The sequence below is a fragment of the Engraulis encrasicolus genome, chromosome 2 (assembly GCF_034702125.1).
Source record: "Engraulis encrasicolus isolate BLACKSEA-1 chromosome 2, IST_EnEncr_1.0, whole genome shotgun sequence".
Classification (NCBI taxonomy): Eukaryota; Metazoa; Chordata; class Actinopteri; order Clupeiformes; family Engraulidae; genus Engraulis; species Engraulis encrasicolus.
The window spans coordinates 22,907,956-22,925,722 of NC_085858.1; the positions used below are offsets into that span (position 1 = coordinate 22,907,956).

Genomic DNA, 17,767 nt, shown 5'->3' on the forward strand with positions numbered 1-17,767 from the left:
CTCATAAATTCATTAGTAATTGGTAATACATGCACTGCAATGGATATGCTAGATAGTAGATAATCCACTAAAAACGAAAAACAAAAATCATTTACTGGTAATTCATACAATATGGCATTAGCTGTGGTTGCACCACCCTGACGCGTGCTGCTACAAGAACGTCATTCATTGACCCATTTATTGACCCCTTGGAAATTCACATTTTCACTTAATCACTTAATGTTATTTTGGAGACTACCCTCCGTGGCTTTGTGGATTCATTGGTGAATTTACTGACAAGACAGAAGACTTGTGACGCATATCAGGCACATTTCTGCTGCAAAGTTCATTTTGCTGATATTTTGTTTGTTGTGTAAGTGCACAAAAAAATCATTCACTCACATCATCTTATCTTTAGCTGTAGTTACATACTGTAGATGGAGTCATGGTTGAATTGAGATGGATAGATAATGTACCAGACATAGCATGTTGGATGGCTTTTGAATTGTTTATAGTTGAGTTGAATGAATGGAAGGGTAGTTTAAAGATCCAATGTGTAATATTTTTTTCCTCCAGAATTTACAGTCCTTCCCATAGGTTTTTTGCAACATATGTATTTTTGTTCATAAAACTTCATTTGGAAGGGCTGTAGCTTTCTTATGAGTGACTTTCGAAGCCAATTGATTAATTGAAAATCAGATTATTAGCTGCTGTTCCAACAACATGGATAGGCTTATGGGAAGGACTGTATACTGCCCATTCACATTTGTAATATCTTTCATGAATATTGTAAACATCAATTTCTCAGTATTTATGATTTGACTATTACACTTTTCATACATGTATAGGGGGGATACTCGTCATGTAAAGTTGCCATTTTGATTTGAAGACATCAACATGTTCTGCTGACTTAGTATGTTCATGGTGAAATTGGTCAAATTTTGAAGGGGTGGTATCAATTTAGGAAATTAACTGCTAAAACACACACTGGGCCTGTAGCCCCTTAATGCACGCCGTACCTCCTGAGGCACGCTGTAATAGAAATTGAAAGGTTAATTACCATAGTACTACTCCACTATGACACCGGCCCTTTACTAATGTGCTATGGCTTAGCCATTGCCATTCTGGTAAGAACAAATGTATAATGTAGTGTTGTAACGGGTTAAAGGAAAATCCTGAAATTCACACCGGGTGCACGGAAACTTTAATATTTTAATATATACTTCAATGAGCCAAGCTACAGCCAAGGTGTACTGGAACCGTTTTGTCAACTTGTCATGTTGCGTTTCACCCATTGAGAGTAAATGGTTTCACCTGTTACCGAGTCAGTTACCTAGTTACAGAGCCAAATCTCTGATGTAGTGGCCAGCTGTACACTACTACACATGTTCAGTATCTCTCACATTGCACATGTTTGTTCACTGACAGTTTCCTCAACACTATGCAAGGCAAAATTCAAACTTCTGAGTACTTAATTATAAGAATAGTGTGCTTGAGTGTGGCATCCCGCACATTAATAACACTGGCAGCAATATGGGAACATTCAGAGCAAAGTCTATAGCCAGTGACTTAACCAATAGAAACTCATGAGAAATGGCAAATTGTATTTTGTCACCAATACAGCCACAACATGGTGTCTGGACCAACCAAACTCATCGCTCATACCTACAGTGCACTGTAGAAGAGAGTAGAGTAGAACAGAGTAACTTTATTGATCCCCAAGGGGAGATCAAGGAGCCCAGTATCTTACACTTAATGCCCACATGGACATCCCAAGACACAGGTAATAGTCAGGGAGGGAAAATGATTAAAACAAAAAAAAAACACACACACACAGAGAAAAAGAATAAAACGGCAATTGTGCAAAAAGATATTCTGTGAGGTTAACATGACCAAAAATGGATGTTGACAGATAAGTCCAAGATATGGTATTGTGATGTTAAGTTGTAATGCGATGTAGAGATGATGTATAGTAGAGTAACCTATACTTAAAAAATACTGTTTTAGGAAAAGCTCACAGTACAGGTCGCTAGTACATGACCTATGTATGTAATGCTTTTAAATCCAAAAATCCCAAATTTAGGGCTGCACCATCACCATGACCACGTACACAGTCAGATGGCTTGCTTCATGTAGCTGAACATCTGTTTGCCTGGAGCACTCTCACCAACATCTGATTTATTGCAGTTTGTGTGTGTTCCTGAAAGAAGCTGATTAAATTCAATCTTCTCACTGATCATCTAGCTGATAAATCTAGAGCAATGCTCGACACCACTCCGAGAACTGCAATTAGTTCTGCCATTAGTCATTGAGGTGAAAGAAGCGAGATTTAATTTATCAGAATGAAATCACCTGTGGCTCCCAATGGCACCAGCCACATACTGCAGTTCACTCTTTCCACCACCTGATGGTGCCATAGACCCTGTATGGTCTTCAGCTGTTCTTGGAACCATAAAACATCTCTGCATTCCATTGCTACACTCTAAAAGAAAAAAAAAAGAACAAAAGAAAAAAGGAAATGCAACAATTAAACATTCCCTGTAATGCATTTACACCTAAACATGTTAGTTACTCTTAATTTGATGCATTCTGCTTTTGGAAGGGTGTGGGATGTGGTATAGGATGTGGTAAATAACAGGCTAAAAGCAGATACTATCATAAAATGCTCTAGTATACTATTTTCATTTTATTTTAGTCCTTATGTTGCTCACAAGACACTTGATGCATTATCAAAGTTTTGTCGCATCATATACAGTACCAAAGAACAAAGATAAGTCGATGCACACACGAATATGTTTAAGTACACACTATTATGTTATTATGTTATTACACGTCAGAAAAATATAACCTCCTTTAAATAGAATCTCCTCTCAGAAGAAAGTCTGTGAGACAGTATGTGAACGGGCTTTTTTGAAGAGTGACTTTATCGTGATGGCTGCTCTTGCTCCTGCTGCCTCGTTGCGGGTCTGTGTACCGGTCCGTTTGAAGCCCTCTATCTCTGTTTGGCTCGCTGGGTTTTGATGCACAACAGAGGCCAAGGTGAATGTGCTTTATAGGAAGTGTTAGTAGGGGCTGTGCTTCTTTATCTTTTATTTAGAGGCTGGCTTATCTTGGCAACTCAGGCATTATTCCCCTCCCGGCCCCAACAGCTTTTTGGTCCACTCTTTACCACTTATCTCTCATTTAACTACAGGTAAAACAGTCGTTTTTCTGTAGATACGTGTATCGAAGGTTGCGTCTGTTTTTAATGGCTGGTTTTTAACGCAAAGATAACTTGACAGTTGTTCCAATAGTAGTGGCTTACTTTTTGAAGGTTATTGCCACATTTGTCAATGCCATGCAGCACTGTGCATTTTACTTCAGCGGGGCGTGTAGGCACCATAAACAACATGCATTTAATTGCTGCCCATAAACAACCCCTCATATGACCAGAGCATCTTTCAATTTCCCCAAGGCGCCACCAGAGCGCTAAATGTGTTCTCCCCCCCCCCCTCTCTCTCTCTGTCTCTCTGTCTCTCTCTCTCTCTGTCTCTCTCTCTCTCTCTCTCTCTCTCTCTCTCTCTCTCTCTCTCTCTCTCTCTGTGTCTCTCTCTCTCTCTCTCTCTCTCTCTCTCTCTCTCTTTTTGCACACTCTAACTCGGCGACGGGGCAATCCCTGTTCACCACACCAAGCCAGCGCCGTACTGTAGGCCTGGCCCTCCTTTTAATAATGTTCCTTTGACTGAGATAAAAGCATTCCTCGCAGCCCACTCAGTTTCAGTGCCCTGGGCCAACAATCACAGAATGGCTCTGGGTAGCCATAGCAGGGCCCTAGTGCGCCGGCCCGCCAGGCGGCCCGAGTGCCCTCCTCTGCTCTGCCCCGTCATGCACCCTGCTGTCCCTACACAAACGCTGGGGAGCAGGGGAACCTCTCTCTGTCTGTCTGTCTGTCTGTCTGTCTGTCTGTCTGTCTCTCTCTCTGTCTGTCTGTCTGTCTGTCTGTCTCTCTCTCTGTCTGTCTGTCTGTCTGTCTCTCTCTCTCCCTCTCTCTCTCTCTCTCTCTCTCTCTCTCTCTCTCTCTCTCTCTCTCTCTCTCTCTCTCTCTCTCTCTCTCTCTCTCTCTCTCGCTCTCTCTCTCTCTCTCTCTCTCTCTCTCTCTCTCTCTCTCTCTCTCTCTCTCTCTCTCTCTCTCTCTCTCTGCTACAGCCAGGACCACCACCATGGTATTTGATACTCAGCACACACAAGCTAACTGAATGGAATTTGTGGAATTGCAAGCTTGCTTGCTGGCTGGACCTGCACCAGAAATGTTCTCTCTCTCTTTTCTTTTTCTTTTTCTTTTTTCTTTACTTTTTTTCCAAACATTTTTGTCAGCATGTGTGTGTGTGTGTGTATGCAAGAGAGGCTCAAGCTTCAGCGAAAGTGATCCAAGAACCGGAGATAATTCAACAAGCTACACACAAGCTCTAAGCCATGCTGTTTATTGCACTTGCACATGAGCTGGCCTAGTGTAGTGTAGTCTAGTGTAGTGTAGTGTAGTGTAGTGGTGGTGAGACAGTTCTACGCTTGGCCACCTGGTGGCGATGCTCTCGCAGTTTGGAGATGCACATCCACACACAGGCATGCATACTGTAGTGAGAGTGTGTGTGTGTGTGTGTGTGTGTGTGTGTGTGTGTGTGTGTGTGTGTGTGTGTGTGTGTGTGTGTGTGTGTGTGTGTGTGTGTGTGTGTTTGATGGGGCAAACTGTTCTCTTTTGGAATGTGCTTGCTGTCTTCATCAATCCTTTATTTCGCTCCTTTCAAAGAGTGTACAGAGCAGACACTGATCTAATACTGGGATTTATGTACGTGTGTGTGTGTGTGTGTGTGTGTGTATGTGTGTGTGTGTGTGTGTGTGTATGTGTGTGTGTTTGCGTGTTCACACGTGCTTTGCAGAACTCTGGGCTGAACTTATAGGCTACGTGCACACTCTCCAAGCTCCCCTATCGTTCTGATAGACTTGGCCTAATCGTGTATGACTGTAGTGACAGGCTTTATATTTGCTTTGGCAGGGGAGGGAGACAGGACACAACGGCTTGCATGCATCAGGCTGTTGTGGTGTTGATCGAGGACGACGTGTTTAGAGCGTGATAAGTATTTTAGCAAGACAACAAAACGCTCTGTTCTTCTGCTCTGTCCCATGAAAGCACATGCTAGTTGGAGGAGAATATTGGCTTTAGTTGTAGCTTGGAGAGGTTGGTTCTGCACCAGTCCTCTCATTGAGGATTGTATTGCAGTGTTGCAACATTATGGCAGGTGTGTTGTGTTAGTGAGTGACCCTAACACGCAGAGATACAAAGAAATATGGCAACCTAATGCGTTGCTATGGGTGCCAAACGTGAACAGATTCCGGTCTACTCAAAGAGGCGTGTGACGTCCGCATGACTTGAAATAAAAAGTTAGTTTTTCCTCAAAATTCAAACGTTAGGCCTACAAGTTACAGAATTACGGTAAGCTTTTTAAACATATTTTTTGGGGGCCTTTCAAGCCTTTATTGTTTTGTTTTTGTTCATGACAGGACAGTGGAGGATAGATAGGAAGTGAGTTGGGAGAGAGAGACGGGGAAGGGTCGGCAATGGGCTCGGGCCGGAATCAAACCCTGGTCGGCCTTGTAGTAGACGAGTGCCCTACCTCAAGCGCCATGGTAGGGCCACAGAATTAGGCTTTGATTGATCATATATGATCATTGCCTAGACCCTCACCAACCCCAGAAAGTTACAATGACCAATTTCTTGGATTCAATGGAATGGACCTTAGGTCTGCATGAAGGGGGATTCCCCCCCCCATCCGCCTTGTGAAGCTAGAACCTGGAAACAATGGGCCATTGGCACCTCTCTCTTTTCGATTCTCTCTGGTCTGTAATACAGATCCTTTACACATCCAGGAATGGACACTGAAAATACATGTTACTTGACAGATCAAGAAAAAACTGGATGATATCACTGTAATAATGCTTTTATGGCATGGCCTTAATCTAGACTGTCATCAAATGAATAGGTTCAGACTTTTTCCTGGGATTCATCTGGGACTATGCCTTTTGCTGAGGTCACCGAAGGTGTGGTTTTATCCAAAAAAAATCCTTGCACGTGATAAAAGGAAAAACCTTTTGTTTGACATTTTTTATGAAGTGCTAGATTTGAAAATACAATTGAAATTACAGAGTCAATGTCGACGAGCGAGTCCATGCCAGCAGCCCTTGTTGTCAACGGTCACCTTTCCCTTCTTTTGCCCTTTCCCGGTATTTTTAAAGTTGACTGCATCACATGCCTGAAAATCCTGCGACACTCACGCTGATTGGTTCGGATTTAGGTGGTTCAGGAGTCTGAAGGCATCCAGATACTCGTGTAAGATCACAAAGCTGAGCAGCAAATACACGAGGATCTGGTGAGAAGCAGGTTGGTATTGCCTGGCGTGAGATATGAGTCAGACTATATTAAGTGAGGCATAGTTTGGAAACCGTCTATTCATTTTTTTAGGGGAGCTCAACGTGACCAATTTAAAATACTATCTAAATCTTTATGGAAAGCTGGTGTCACACATGGTATCGACATGATGCATCTGTAAACAAACAACAAGCTGTTGTTTACTTGTAATATGTCTCGCTGTTCTTTCCCGTTCTGTGTTTGGGTCCCCAAACTCAGGTGAAGATTTCAGATAGGGTGTCCATTCTGACTTTCTGATCCTAACGATCCTACAAGGCAGCATGGGATTCACCACGCTACATACTGCATGTTGTGGTTGGTGTGCAATTTGCTGACAATTACTATTCATTGTGTGATCTCAGTGTTTCCTGCAGAACTTTTGGTAGTCAAGGTGGATGGGTGTGTAGCCGGTAGCGGACACATGTCTACTGTATCAATGAACAAAATTCAAGAGACACTGCACACTGCTTACTTTTCTTTACTTTATTTTTCGGAGTGAACAACGCGTCTCGCCCAATGCGTCATCAGGCATCTATGGCATAGAGCGAACCAAAATTGCATAGCAATTTTGTTCATTGATTCACCTTCCCCTGCCTCACACCTGCACCTGCATTACTGAGGGCTTGTGCACAAGGACTCTCTTGAACATGTCTACTGTATCTTTAAGTGAAGAGAAAAGTGAAAGTGAAAGCCCAACTGGGAAACTCCAACTCCAACTCCTATTGTCATTGTGACGCAGCACTCCACAGCACACAAGTGCACACAGCAAAATTGAATTTATGCCTCACCCGTGCTAGGGGGCAGCCCGCAATGGCGCCCGAAAGGAAGAGCAGTGTGGCGTGACGGTACCATGCTCAGGGTACCTCAGTCATGGAGGAGGATGGGGGAGAGCACTGGTTAATTACTCCCCCCACCTACCTAGCGGGTTGGGAGTCGAACCGGCAACCTTTGGGCTACAAGTCTGACGCCCTAACCGCTTACCCACTGCCCTTATTGTCCTTTATGGGAAAGACTTTTGCAGTTTCACAGTAAACAGGGTTTGAAAACTCTGCAAAATAATATACGTAACTTATAACACAATGTTTTGTAAAACAAAGTAAGAAAGAATACAACGCAATACAATTTTTATGTTTTTTTTTCAGGTGGCTGCCTTAACAGTATGCGGGGAAACTCTGTGTGCTGAGTGTATTAGTGAGTTGTCCTGCACTGTAATATAATCTTAGTCTATGGTTGTGATGTTAAGTGTGGAGCCATATATTTAATTTTTGGATTATTTCTGCATCATTTTGTTTTTACATTCATTGTTATCTATTCCTGGACAAAGCAAAATAACAGCACCCAAAAAGCAACCATTTCAGGATGCAACTCCATAACTCCACTTCTTCTCTTTCCACCTAGTGTCTCATCTCTGTTCTTTTTTGGCCAACTTCTCAGAATCTGATCTCAGAATACAGTGTGTGCGCGTGCGTTTGTGCGTGCATATTTCTGCATGTTTTATGTGTTATTCGTGCATGCTTGTGTGAGAAGGAGAACTTGCCGACACACATTTGCCCCATACATCAACGTATCACGCACCGAATATCTGTAATATAAAACGATCCTTTCATCTGTGTCATGGCAGCACTGTTGGGAAAGCGCTTCCTGGCAATGCTGCGTGAAAAAAAATAGAGCAAGGGATGGATAATATCCAGGTAATCCCCACCTTATGGTTAAAGTCTTAAGGAAGCGTGTATGGGAATTTGGCTGGGTAAAGACCTGTGTTCCAGGTGTGGGAATATATAATATCTTTTTTTTGCTGGCAGTGCAAAGTGTTTTGGGTGCAGGTGTGGGATTTTGGCTGTTAGTCGTCTTCCTGAAATAAAGTAGCAGTGCGGCAACATGATATACGGAACGTGTGCAGCAGTCAGATGACCCAGGCCCTGTGTTGTGTTCGGTAGAGGGGGGGAGAGGAGAGGAGCGGAGCGGACGGGAGGGGAGGGCTTTCATTTCAAGGTTGGAGGGAGCTTTGAAGTGTCTGCGAAAAAAAAGGCAGCCAGGCCTGTGTTTATTTCCTAGCCTCGAGTGCTCTCCTGCTGCCTTAGTACTTTTCTCTCTGAACGTGTGTGTGTGTGTGTGTGTGTGTGTGTGTGTGTGTGTGTGTGTGTGTGTGTGTGTGTGTGTGTGTGTGTGTGTGTGTGTGTGTGTGTGTGTGTGTGTGTGTGTGTGTGTGTGTAGAATACCATCACCACCAGCAGCAACTAGAACATCACAGTTATTTCTCTCTGTTCTGATTTTTGTTTTATTTTAACCAACGTTCGGTCACCTTCGTAACGTGCAATATGTGAGCTCAGCTCGCACGCGTGTGGTTTATTAAAAATCAGCCTCTAATAGGTATATGTAAGGGGCTGCGGATGATCTTTTTTTTCTGAACAGTGTTTAGAAGAAAGTTGTTTTTTTATGATTGGACGGTGTGAAACAGAAAGCAAAAATGATTTGGGGCATTGAGAGATGTAGAGTGTGATTAAGAAATGATCATGTACCATCTTGATTATGCACTGAGGTCTTAGAATGTAGAATACTGTACGGGTGCTTAAACTGCGTATGTGGTGCCTCATTTGAATGACTGGTGTCGTGTGAACAAATTCAAGTCTTGTCAACCGTCTTGTCAACCTCCCACTCCTCAGCTTCCAACTCCCCCCTCTCCTCCTCCGTCACTGTTTTCTCCATATCCTGAGGTGGTCTCCTCGCCCACTCCTCACGTCACGTCTCCATAACGTTCCTCTCCTCTCCTCTCTGCGTCTCCCCCCTTGCGGAGGATTATTTTAATTAGGCCAAATTAACGTTAAGCATACGTAATTAGCCGGAGGAACACGTTCGCTAATTAGTCGCTGAAAACAAATTAGCCACGCCTGTTGGTGAAAGGGAGCTGCCGCGCGCAGCGATGTCAGAGCGGCATTAGTGTCAGGTTATCATTGGTGGTCGGTCGCGCTGTGGCTGTCAAACGTGGGATTAACTTGTATTTCAAATGCTCCGGGAATGGGGGGTGCAGGAGGGGTTGGGTTGGAAAGCGCGCGCGCGAGAGAGAGAGAGAGCGAGAGAGAGAGAGAGAGAGAGAGAGAGAGAGAGAGAGAGAGAGAGAGAGAGAGAGAGAGAGAGAGAGAGAGAGAGAGAGAGAGAGAGAGAGAGAGAGAGAGAGAGAGAGAGAGAGAAAATGGGATTGGAAGAGAGGGGAGAATTGAGGTCTCTTAATTAACGGGACAGAGCCCACGGGTTGAACTTGGCCAAGAAAAAGTGGCGAGGCCCTCAGTGCACTGGCTGGCCTGCATGAAACTGAACTTGTGTGTGTTTGTGTAGAATAGAGTGAGTGTGTGTTTGTGTAGAATAGAGTGAGTGTGTGTGTGTGTGTGTGTGTGTGTGTGTGTGTGTGTGTGTGTGTGTGTAGAGTGGGAGTTTGTCAAGTGGCCGACTTGATTAGAGGAGACATAAATCACGGGTCTGGAGCGCTCACAAAACAAAGCCACGTCCTGTTGCAGCTATCAATATGGGCCGTGTGTGTGCGTGTGCGCGTGCGTGTGCGCGGGTGCATGTGCGTGTGTGCGCACGCGCATGTGTGTGTGCCAGGGAGCGTAGCGGTTAGCCGAGAAGTGCCAAACAACATCAAAAGCTCGAGCCGAGAAATACACAAAGGCTTAATAATTTCTCTTCCCCACTGGTGCAGGGCACCATGGGTTATGCAATATCCAGCTCAAGAAAGGGCCCCACCAGACAACATACCTTAAAGCAAGTCCATGATAATAGCAATAGCTGTAACCTTGAAGTCTTTGTTTGTGCCCGCTTCTCCCTCTTTGATGTGAGCGCTTTGAGAAATGTATGTCAGTGTTTTGGAAAAGAAAAGAAAGGGAAAAAAAGAAAGAGAGGAAAGCTGAGTATCTTATCTGTCCCTGCGTTGCTATTGTGTGGGCCACCTGAAAGGGGATTCCTGGCATTTCACTGACGCACTGGTCTTCTGGCCTTCCCCTTTTTTTTTGTCTCGACAGGAGGACAGTGGTGGGATATGACAAGTCTCCTTCCCGCCCGATGGCCTCCAGCCCTCTGAAGCTCGTCAGCCGCGGAGACAACAACAAGGTGAGAGGAGAGAAGAGGAGAGGAGGGGAGGGGAGCTGGGGAGAGGAGCGGAGAGGAGATGGATCAGGGGAAGGGAAAGAAGAGGAGAGGAGAGGAGAGCAGGGGTTAGGAGAGGAGAGGAGAGGATAGGAGAGCAGAGGTTGGGAGAGGAGAGGAGAGGAGATGGAGCAGGGGAAGGGAAAGAAGAGGAGAGGATAGGAGAGCAGAGGTTAGGAGAGGAGAGGATAGGAGAGCAGAGGTTGTGAGAGGAGAGGAGAGGAGAGGAGAGGAGATGAGACGAGAACAGGGGAGGGGAAGGGGGAGGAAAGGAAAGGATAGGATAGGATAGGAGTGGAGAGGAGATGAGAGAGGACGAGAGAGCAGGGATGAGGAAAGGAGAGGAGAGGAGAGCAGAGCAGGGGAGAGGAGAGGAGAGGAGATGGAGCAGGGGAGAGGAGAGGAGAGGAGAGGGGAGGAGAGGACAAGAGAGCAGGGATGAGGAGAGGAGAGGGGAGGGGAGGAGAGGACAAGAGAGCAGGGATGAGGAGAGGAGAGGAGAGGGGAGGAGAGGACAAGAGAGCAGGGATGAGGAGAGGAGAGGAGAGGGGAGGAGAGGACAAGAGAGCAGGGATGAGGAGAGGAGAGGAGCGGTCTCCAGAGTGCCAGGGTATTCCCCCTTGGGGTTCCTCTGGGTCATCACCAGAGGTGGAAAGTACAGAAAAAATGTAATTGAGTAAAAGTACCTTTACTTTGCTTAAATTGTACTCAGAGTAAAAGTACAATTACCCATCTCAAAATGTACTCAAGTAGAAGTACAAAATTACTTCATTTACAATGTAATTTGAGTAAAAGTTACTTAGTTACTTTCAGTTGTTTAATGCAAAAAAAGTATGAGTCATGTATCAAATTCAGCACAAGTTTTTTTAATGAATATTCCAAAGTATCAAAATACAGCTTTTGACTAGAAATCCACTCCAACAATGCAGACCTCCGCCAAGGAAGCGTTTTTTAGAACATTTAACTACAATGTGACACCCATTTTTTTGTTTTAGATTTATACAGTGTAATGGAATGGTGAGGAATCTTTTAAAAAGTCCTGGTTCAGGTTTGTGATCCGGATCACCACCAGAATTGAATCACTTTGGCCATTTTCAAAAACAAAGTCTCATCCAAATCCGTTCATAACTCATCACTTATCTTCACATCCTCACAACATTGTTCACAAGAGAGAATACAGTATCGTAGTACAGTAGTTGGAAGTATGGTAGTAAATGCAGCATACCATAGTCATGGATAATAACACTTGATGTATACTGTCTGTAGTTACATGACTAGAATTTAGCCTTGAAATCTAAATTGAATTGAAATCCCAAGGCTCAGAGAAATCTAGTACACATAGTCATACGGTACCCTACTACTATTATCGCAAACAGGTATTACAATTTCATAATAACACAATAATGTATAAAAGCATGGTTGAGATAGTTACGGTAGGGACACATATACACGAATTTGGCCAAGCGAAGCAAACTTCGCCATTCATTCCTATGAGAGAGGCGAAGGCAAGCAAAAGCAAGCGAACAGGAGGGAAGGAAGAGAGATCATTAAACCAAGTTTAATATTATGCAAATGAGGAACGAAATCACCTGCGGCGGCCCAATCAAATCAACAATGTATCTGTGACATTCCATTTGATTCGCCGCGACGACCTGATGACGGTTGAGCTGTCACTGAATTTCGCCTCTCTTTGCCTCGCTCGTTTCGCCACCTATGTGTCCCCACCGTTAGCCATGGAATCTAGAATGTACTCTGGATGGAGCAATAGAAATTCCTATCCTGGTTACAGTCTTACTATAACCCATTGCACGTGAAAATTATATTGTGTCCAGACCACACAATTTAATTAAGTATGCTCAAATAATCAGATAAGTTCATTATTGTCGAAATTAGTTACATAACAGTCAATGAGGGAGAATTCTTGTTGCATTAACACATACATTTGTTGTAGATGTATGTATGAATTTATTTTTTTATTCACAATATCATATTCATTTATGGGCAATAAATGTACAGTCATATAACCAGTAAATGTTTTCTAAAATCCAACATTGCTTGGATGTAAAGACTACCCTTCCACGTTGCATGGATGTAATGATCCCATTTCTACCAAACAAGGCAGACAGAGGGAGGGCTGTTTACCAACACAGAATAGGGAGGAAAGGGCCTGCTGCTCATTACCCCTCTCTCCTCTCTCCTCTCCCCTCTCTCCTCTCCTCTCCTCTCCTCTCCTCTCCTCTCCTCTCCTCTCCTCTTCCCTCCTCTCCTCTACCCCCATCTCCTCTCCTCTCCTCTCCTCTCCTCTCCTCTCCTCTCCTCTCCTCTCCTCTACCCCCATCTCCTCTCCTCTCCTCTCCTCTCCTCTCCTCTCCTCTCTCCTCCTCTCCCTCTCCCTCTCCTCTCCTCTCCTCTCCTCTCCTCTCCTCTCCTCTCCTCTCCTCTCCTCTCCTCTCCTCTCCTCTCCTCACCCCCTTCTCCCCCACTCTACTCTCCTCTCCTCTCCTCGTCCGCTATTTTCCCTTCCTCTGTCCCAGACCAAGTGCAGTCAAGATGTTTCTAGTTGTACGGTCGCTCGAGATGTTTATGGTCTGAGAGACATTTATTGTACTTGGTGTGCCATACCAAACTGTGAAGCCAGTTTCGAGATTAACTCTCCTCCCCACTCCCTTACACACACACACACACACACACACACACACACACACACACACACACACGCACACACACACACCTCGTCAGAAGGCGCCACGTAAGAGGAAGAAAGCGTTGATGTGCCGTGATCTCCATGTTGTGTGAGGAGGGGACGGGGCCCGGCCCGGCCCCGCAACACAAAAAAAGACAAGCGAAGGGCCCGCGAGAACAACAACAAAGAAGCAAAGAAGGGCCATGTGACACACACTGTGGAATGCGCCGCATGAAAGAGGGGCAGGCGGAAATGGTGTGGAACAGCCAAACATCTGGCACACAGCACGTGGGGAGGGAGAGGGAGAGAGAGAGAGAGCAAGTAAGCAAGCAAGCAAGGGGCCTCTAGCTCCAGTCGGTGTGTGTGTGTGTGTGTGTGTGTGTGTGTGTGTGTGTGTGTGTGTGTGTGTGTGTGTGTGTGTGTGTGTGTGTGTGTGTGTGTGTGTGTGTGTGTGTGTGTGTGTGTGTGTGTGTGTGTGTGTTTATGTTTTTGCTTGTTTGTCCGTGTGGCTGTTTTTTGTTTTGTATTGGTGTGTGTGTGCGTGCGTGCGTGTGTGTGTCAGAGAGAGAGAGGAGAGACAGAAAGAGAGAGAGGAGAGAGGGCGTGAGGGCGTAAGTTGCTAGAGAGAGGCTGTGTGTGTGTGTGTGTGTGTGTGTGTGTGTGTTTGTGTGTGCGTGTGTGTGTTTGTGTTTGTATGTATGTGTGCGTGTGTGTGTGTGTGTGTGTGTGTGTGTGCGCGTGCGCGTGTGCGTGTGTGTGTTTGTGTTTGTATGTGTGCGTGTGTTTGTATGTGTGTGTTTATGCCGTTTGTGTGCTTATGTCGTGTATTGGCACACACACAGATCTTTTTGTCTGGATAATGTGCGTGGCTGTATAGGCGTACATGCATACGTGTGTCTGTGAGCACATGCATGTTTAGTGTAGTGCGTATGCCTGCATGTATGCAGTCTCGTCAGTGTTCCCACCACATGAGTATGTACGTAATGTACATCAGACGGCAGACTGTGCCGGCTCCAGCACTCCTAGAGCGAAAAAAAGGTCTGAGAGACAAACCAGATGTGGAAAAGCAGTAAACACAAGCTCCAAACAGAAATAAACTCCTTCCGACACATTTCTAGTGGCCTGAATAACAAGATGAGAAGGTGCAAATGTGCTCCATAAATTTCCCCCACAGATACAATGTCCCTTGCGTTATCCATGGCAGCACATCCTTGGTTCAGAATGTTGAAAAGCTCCAGCCAATTGACCTGTGGCTAAGGCCCGCCCTAAAATGTTGATTGACCAATCACAGCGTAAAAAAGAGGTCAGACCGTTTTTGACTGACAGCGCTGAATTGAATTCGCAGACCTCTCGTCTTTTTGGTCTCGGGAAGATATTGCTGTCTTATTTTTATGAAAATATGGTTGGAAATGATTAGTGTTGCACGATACCATTTTTTGGCCCCGATACTGATACCTGGCTCTGCAGTATCGGCCGATACTGATACCGATACCACCCTATTTGAAATGTATATATATGAAGGGCTGCAGTGCATACTACTTGGATGTAAAATCATTGCATGGCTTTGTCAGGCTGCTGCCTACCTTTGTGAAACAGGAAAAAGACTACTACAAAGTGAATCCAGCAAAACGTTTTATACTTTTTAAATACCTCTATGAAATAACTAATTTCAAGGCTGTTTGTCATACAAGCATCTGTAAATGGTATCGGTGCCCTATTTGTTTGTACTCGCCAATACCGATGCCACCATTTTAGTGCCGATCCACCGATACTGGTATCGGTATCGGTGCAACACTAGAAATGGTTGTAACACAGATGCAAGTTCCTAGGTAATAGGAGGTATTGCGAGGTAATAGGAGATGATCACTTTTCCCCCCTTTCTCAAAACTGGTCAAATGCTCACGACGATATTAAAGCATCAAACTTTTTATCTGTCTGACCTAGCAACTGTAACTCAAGGGGGCGGGGCTTAGCCAATGAACGAAGCAGCCCTTCAGCCAGGTAAATGAGCTAGTCAGTGAAATCACCTGTGTTAGAAGCACAGGTAGAAGGGATATCTGGCAGGACTTTTACTTTCTCAAGCCAGTTGCTCCGCCCCTGCTGTTGTCCACATCCTGTTACTGGAAAAGGTAGTCGCAATACGCTTTGATGGTGTAAAAAGATGAGGAAATGCAGTACATAGGGTATGCACAGTCACACCAAATGAAAGGGTGCTGGGAACCTCAAATAAAGTTTCATGAAAAGGCAAGAAGGTTCCGCACACTCTGAGTACTGTATGTGACAATGACTTGACTTGAGTTGACAATGATGCAATTTAATCTGATAACTCTCTGGTCTATGGCCTTCCTCCATGATGGTGTAAACACAACAGAACGCAAACGATATTCCTCTTATGCAAGCCGGTGACCTCCAGCAGCCAGTGTTTGATTGGACAGTGCGATGGTGTTTGTGCCCCCATGCAGGTGAATGGTGTTGGAGGAGCATCCCTCTCTGGCGATGACAGTGACCTGGAGGCAAGACTAAACAGCTGGAACCTCGGGGTAAAGTGCTCCTCATTTCCTCCTCGCCTCTTCCTCAACTCCTCTTTTCCTCCTCTTTTCCTCCTCTCCTACTCTCCTCACCGCCTCCTGGGGGCAAACCTACTCTGTGTGTGCGCATGTGCTCGCATACGTGAGTGGAAGTGCTGTGTGTGTGTGTGTGTCTGTGTGTGTGTGTCTGTGTGTCTGTGTGTCTGTGTGTATGTGTGTGTGTGTGTGTGTGTGTGTGTGTGTGTGTGTGTGTGTGTGTGTGTGTGTGTGTGCGCGCGTGCGTGCGGGTGTACGCATGCATGCCTGCAAGCGTGTGTGTATGTGTGGGCGTGCATGTGTGTCTGTTTGTGTGTGTGTGTGTGTGGGTGTTGTTTATCTACCTTGGCCAAATCTGTTTTGTGTGACAAATTGCATGGAAGTACTGTTGCCAAATCTGATTGTGTTCGACGAACATTTAGCTACAGCAAACACAGAGCCGTGCTTGGCAGTACCAGGGCTGATGAAGATTGGAGTTAGCAGGCCCTGCCGTGGCCTAACGGTAGAGCACTGGGTTACTACGCTGGTGACCCGGGCTCGAATCCGGCCCGGGTCATTTGCCAATCCTACCCTGTCTCTCTCTCTCTCTCCTCACGAGTTTCCTGTCTCTCCTCTACTGTCCTGTCAAACATTAAGGCAAAACAGCCCTACATTTTTTTATTTGATTTTTTAAAGAATGGAGTTGGCATAGCTAGAGAAGCGAGATATTGTATTATAATATTACTTACTATATCTTAGTATAGATAGAAGTTAAGATGAACACAGTAAACATAGCTGAGAGAGATGTGAAGAGTTACACTCGCCTGTCTTGCACTTCGGCGAAATGTGTTTGAGATCCAAGAGGGCTAAGCCTTAAGTGTAACTTGCAGGTTAAACACCACTAAATCTCATTTTTTAATACACAATGCACAAACACAGTAATAGACCATTTTCAATAGCCCACATACAATATAACTGTCCACTTTTGCCAGCCTCTCTACTAGAACCAAAATGGTTGGTAAGCCTACATCCACAAGCGAGAGCTGAGCCAGAACTTTAGTTGGACTCCCTCTATCTACGTCATAAAGGCTCTGCCAGTGAGGAGCCCAATACTTCAGAAGTAGCTGTAAAATGATACATTTTCATAAAAATATTGCAGTTTGGCTTTGTTATAGACTGTGAATTTCACATATATGTTTCAAAACACCTCTCCTGACAACATCCAGTATATATTTAGTTATAAATTTAACCTAAACGTTACCCTTTAAGTGCCCCCCTATCTGGCCGCCTGTCTACCTCTGGCAGGACTGACTTCATCTCCGTAATCTGGAGGGAAAGAGGTTATCAGAAGGTGATCTTGACTTCTCGAAATCTAGGAGTCATACTTCGAACATCCTCTCCTTGTCCACTGTTCCTCTCTCTGTTCCTTGTCTCTGTTCCTCTGTCTTTTTGGCTGTTCTCTCTCTCTCTCTCTCTCTCTCTCTCTCTCTCTCTCTCTCTCTCGTACGCGCTCTCGCTCTCTCGTGCTCTCATGCTCTCTCTCTCTCTCTCTCTTGCTCTCTCTCTCTCTCTCTCTCTCTCTCTCTCTCTCTCTCTCTCTCTCTCTCTCTACGTTATCAGTCCCTCTCTACCCACTTCTCCTGCAGAGTAATCTGTCTGTCCATCGAAATAGGGACGTGAGACTCTGCACCTCTCCTTGCTTCTCCCCAGACCCGATAAGAGAAATGGCAAGGGGCATCCTGGCATTACCTGAACATCTTGTTTGCGTTACGCCTCCCTGCCCCCATCTTGGTGTGAGTGCTGTGTAGGTCTTCCAGACATCCAGCCTTCCAGGCTGTCAGGCAGGGCAGTCAGACATGCCAGGTAGGCAGGCAGGCAGACAGGCAAGCAGGCAGACAGGCCAGGTAGGCAGGCAGGTAGACAGGTAGACAGGCAAGCAGGCAGACAGGCCAGGTAGGCAGGCCAGGCAGGCAGACAGGCCAG

At 45.3% G+C, this 17,767-nt stretch overlaps 1 protein-coding gene across 1 annotated transcript in view; it reads left to right on the forward strand.

Annotated features, from left to right (window-relative positions):
* Positions 1 to 17,767, forward strand: part of cep112 (centrosomal protein 112) — a 246,665-nt gene that overhangs the window by 2,830 nt on the left and 226,068 nt on the right. The window contains exons 5-6 of the mRNA XM_063184029.1: positions 10,435 to 10,522; positions 15,704 to 15,781. Coding sequence (XP_063040099.1) covers positions 10,435 to 10,522; positions 15,704 to 15,781 — 166 coding nt within the window. The remainder of the gene's footprint in view (positions 1 to 10,434; positions 10,523 to 15,703; positions 15,782 to 17,767) is intronic.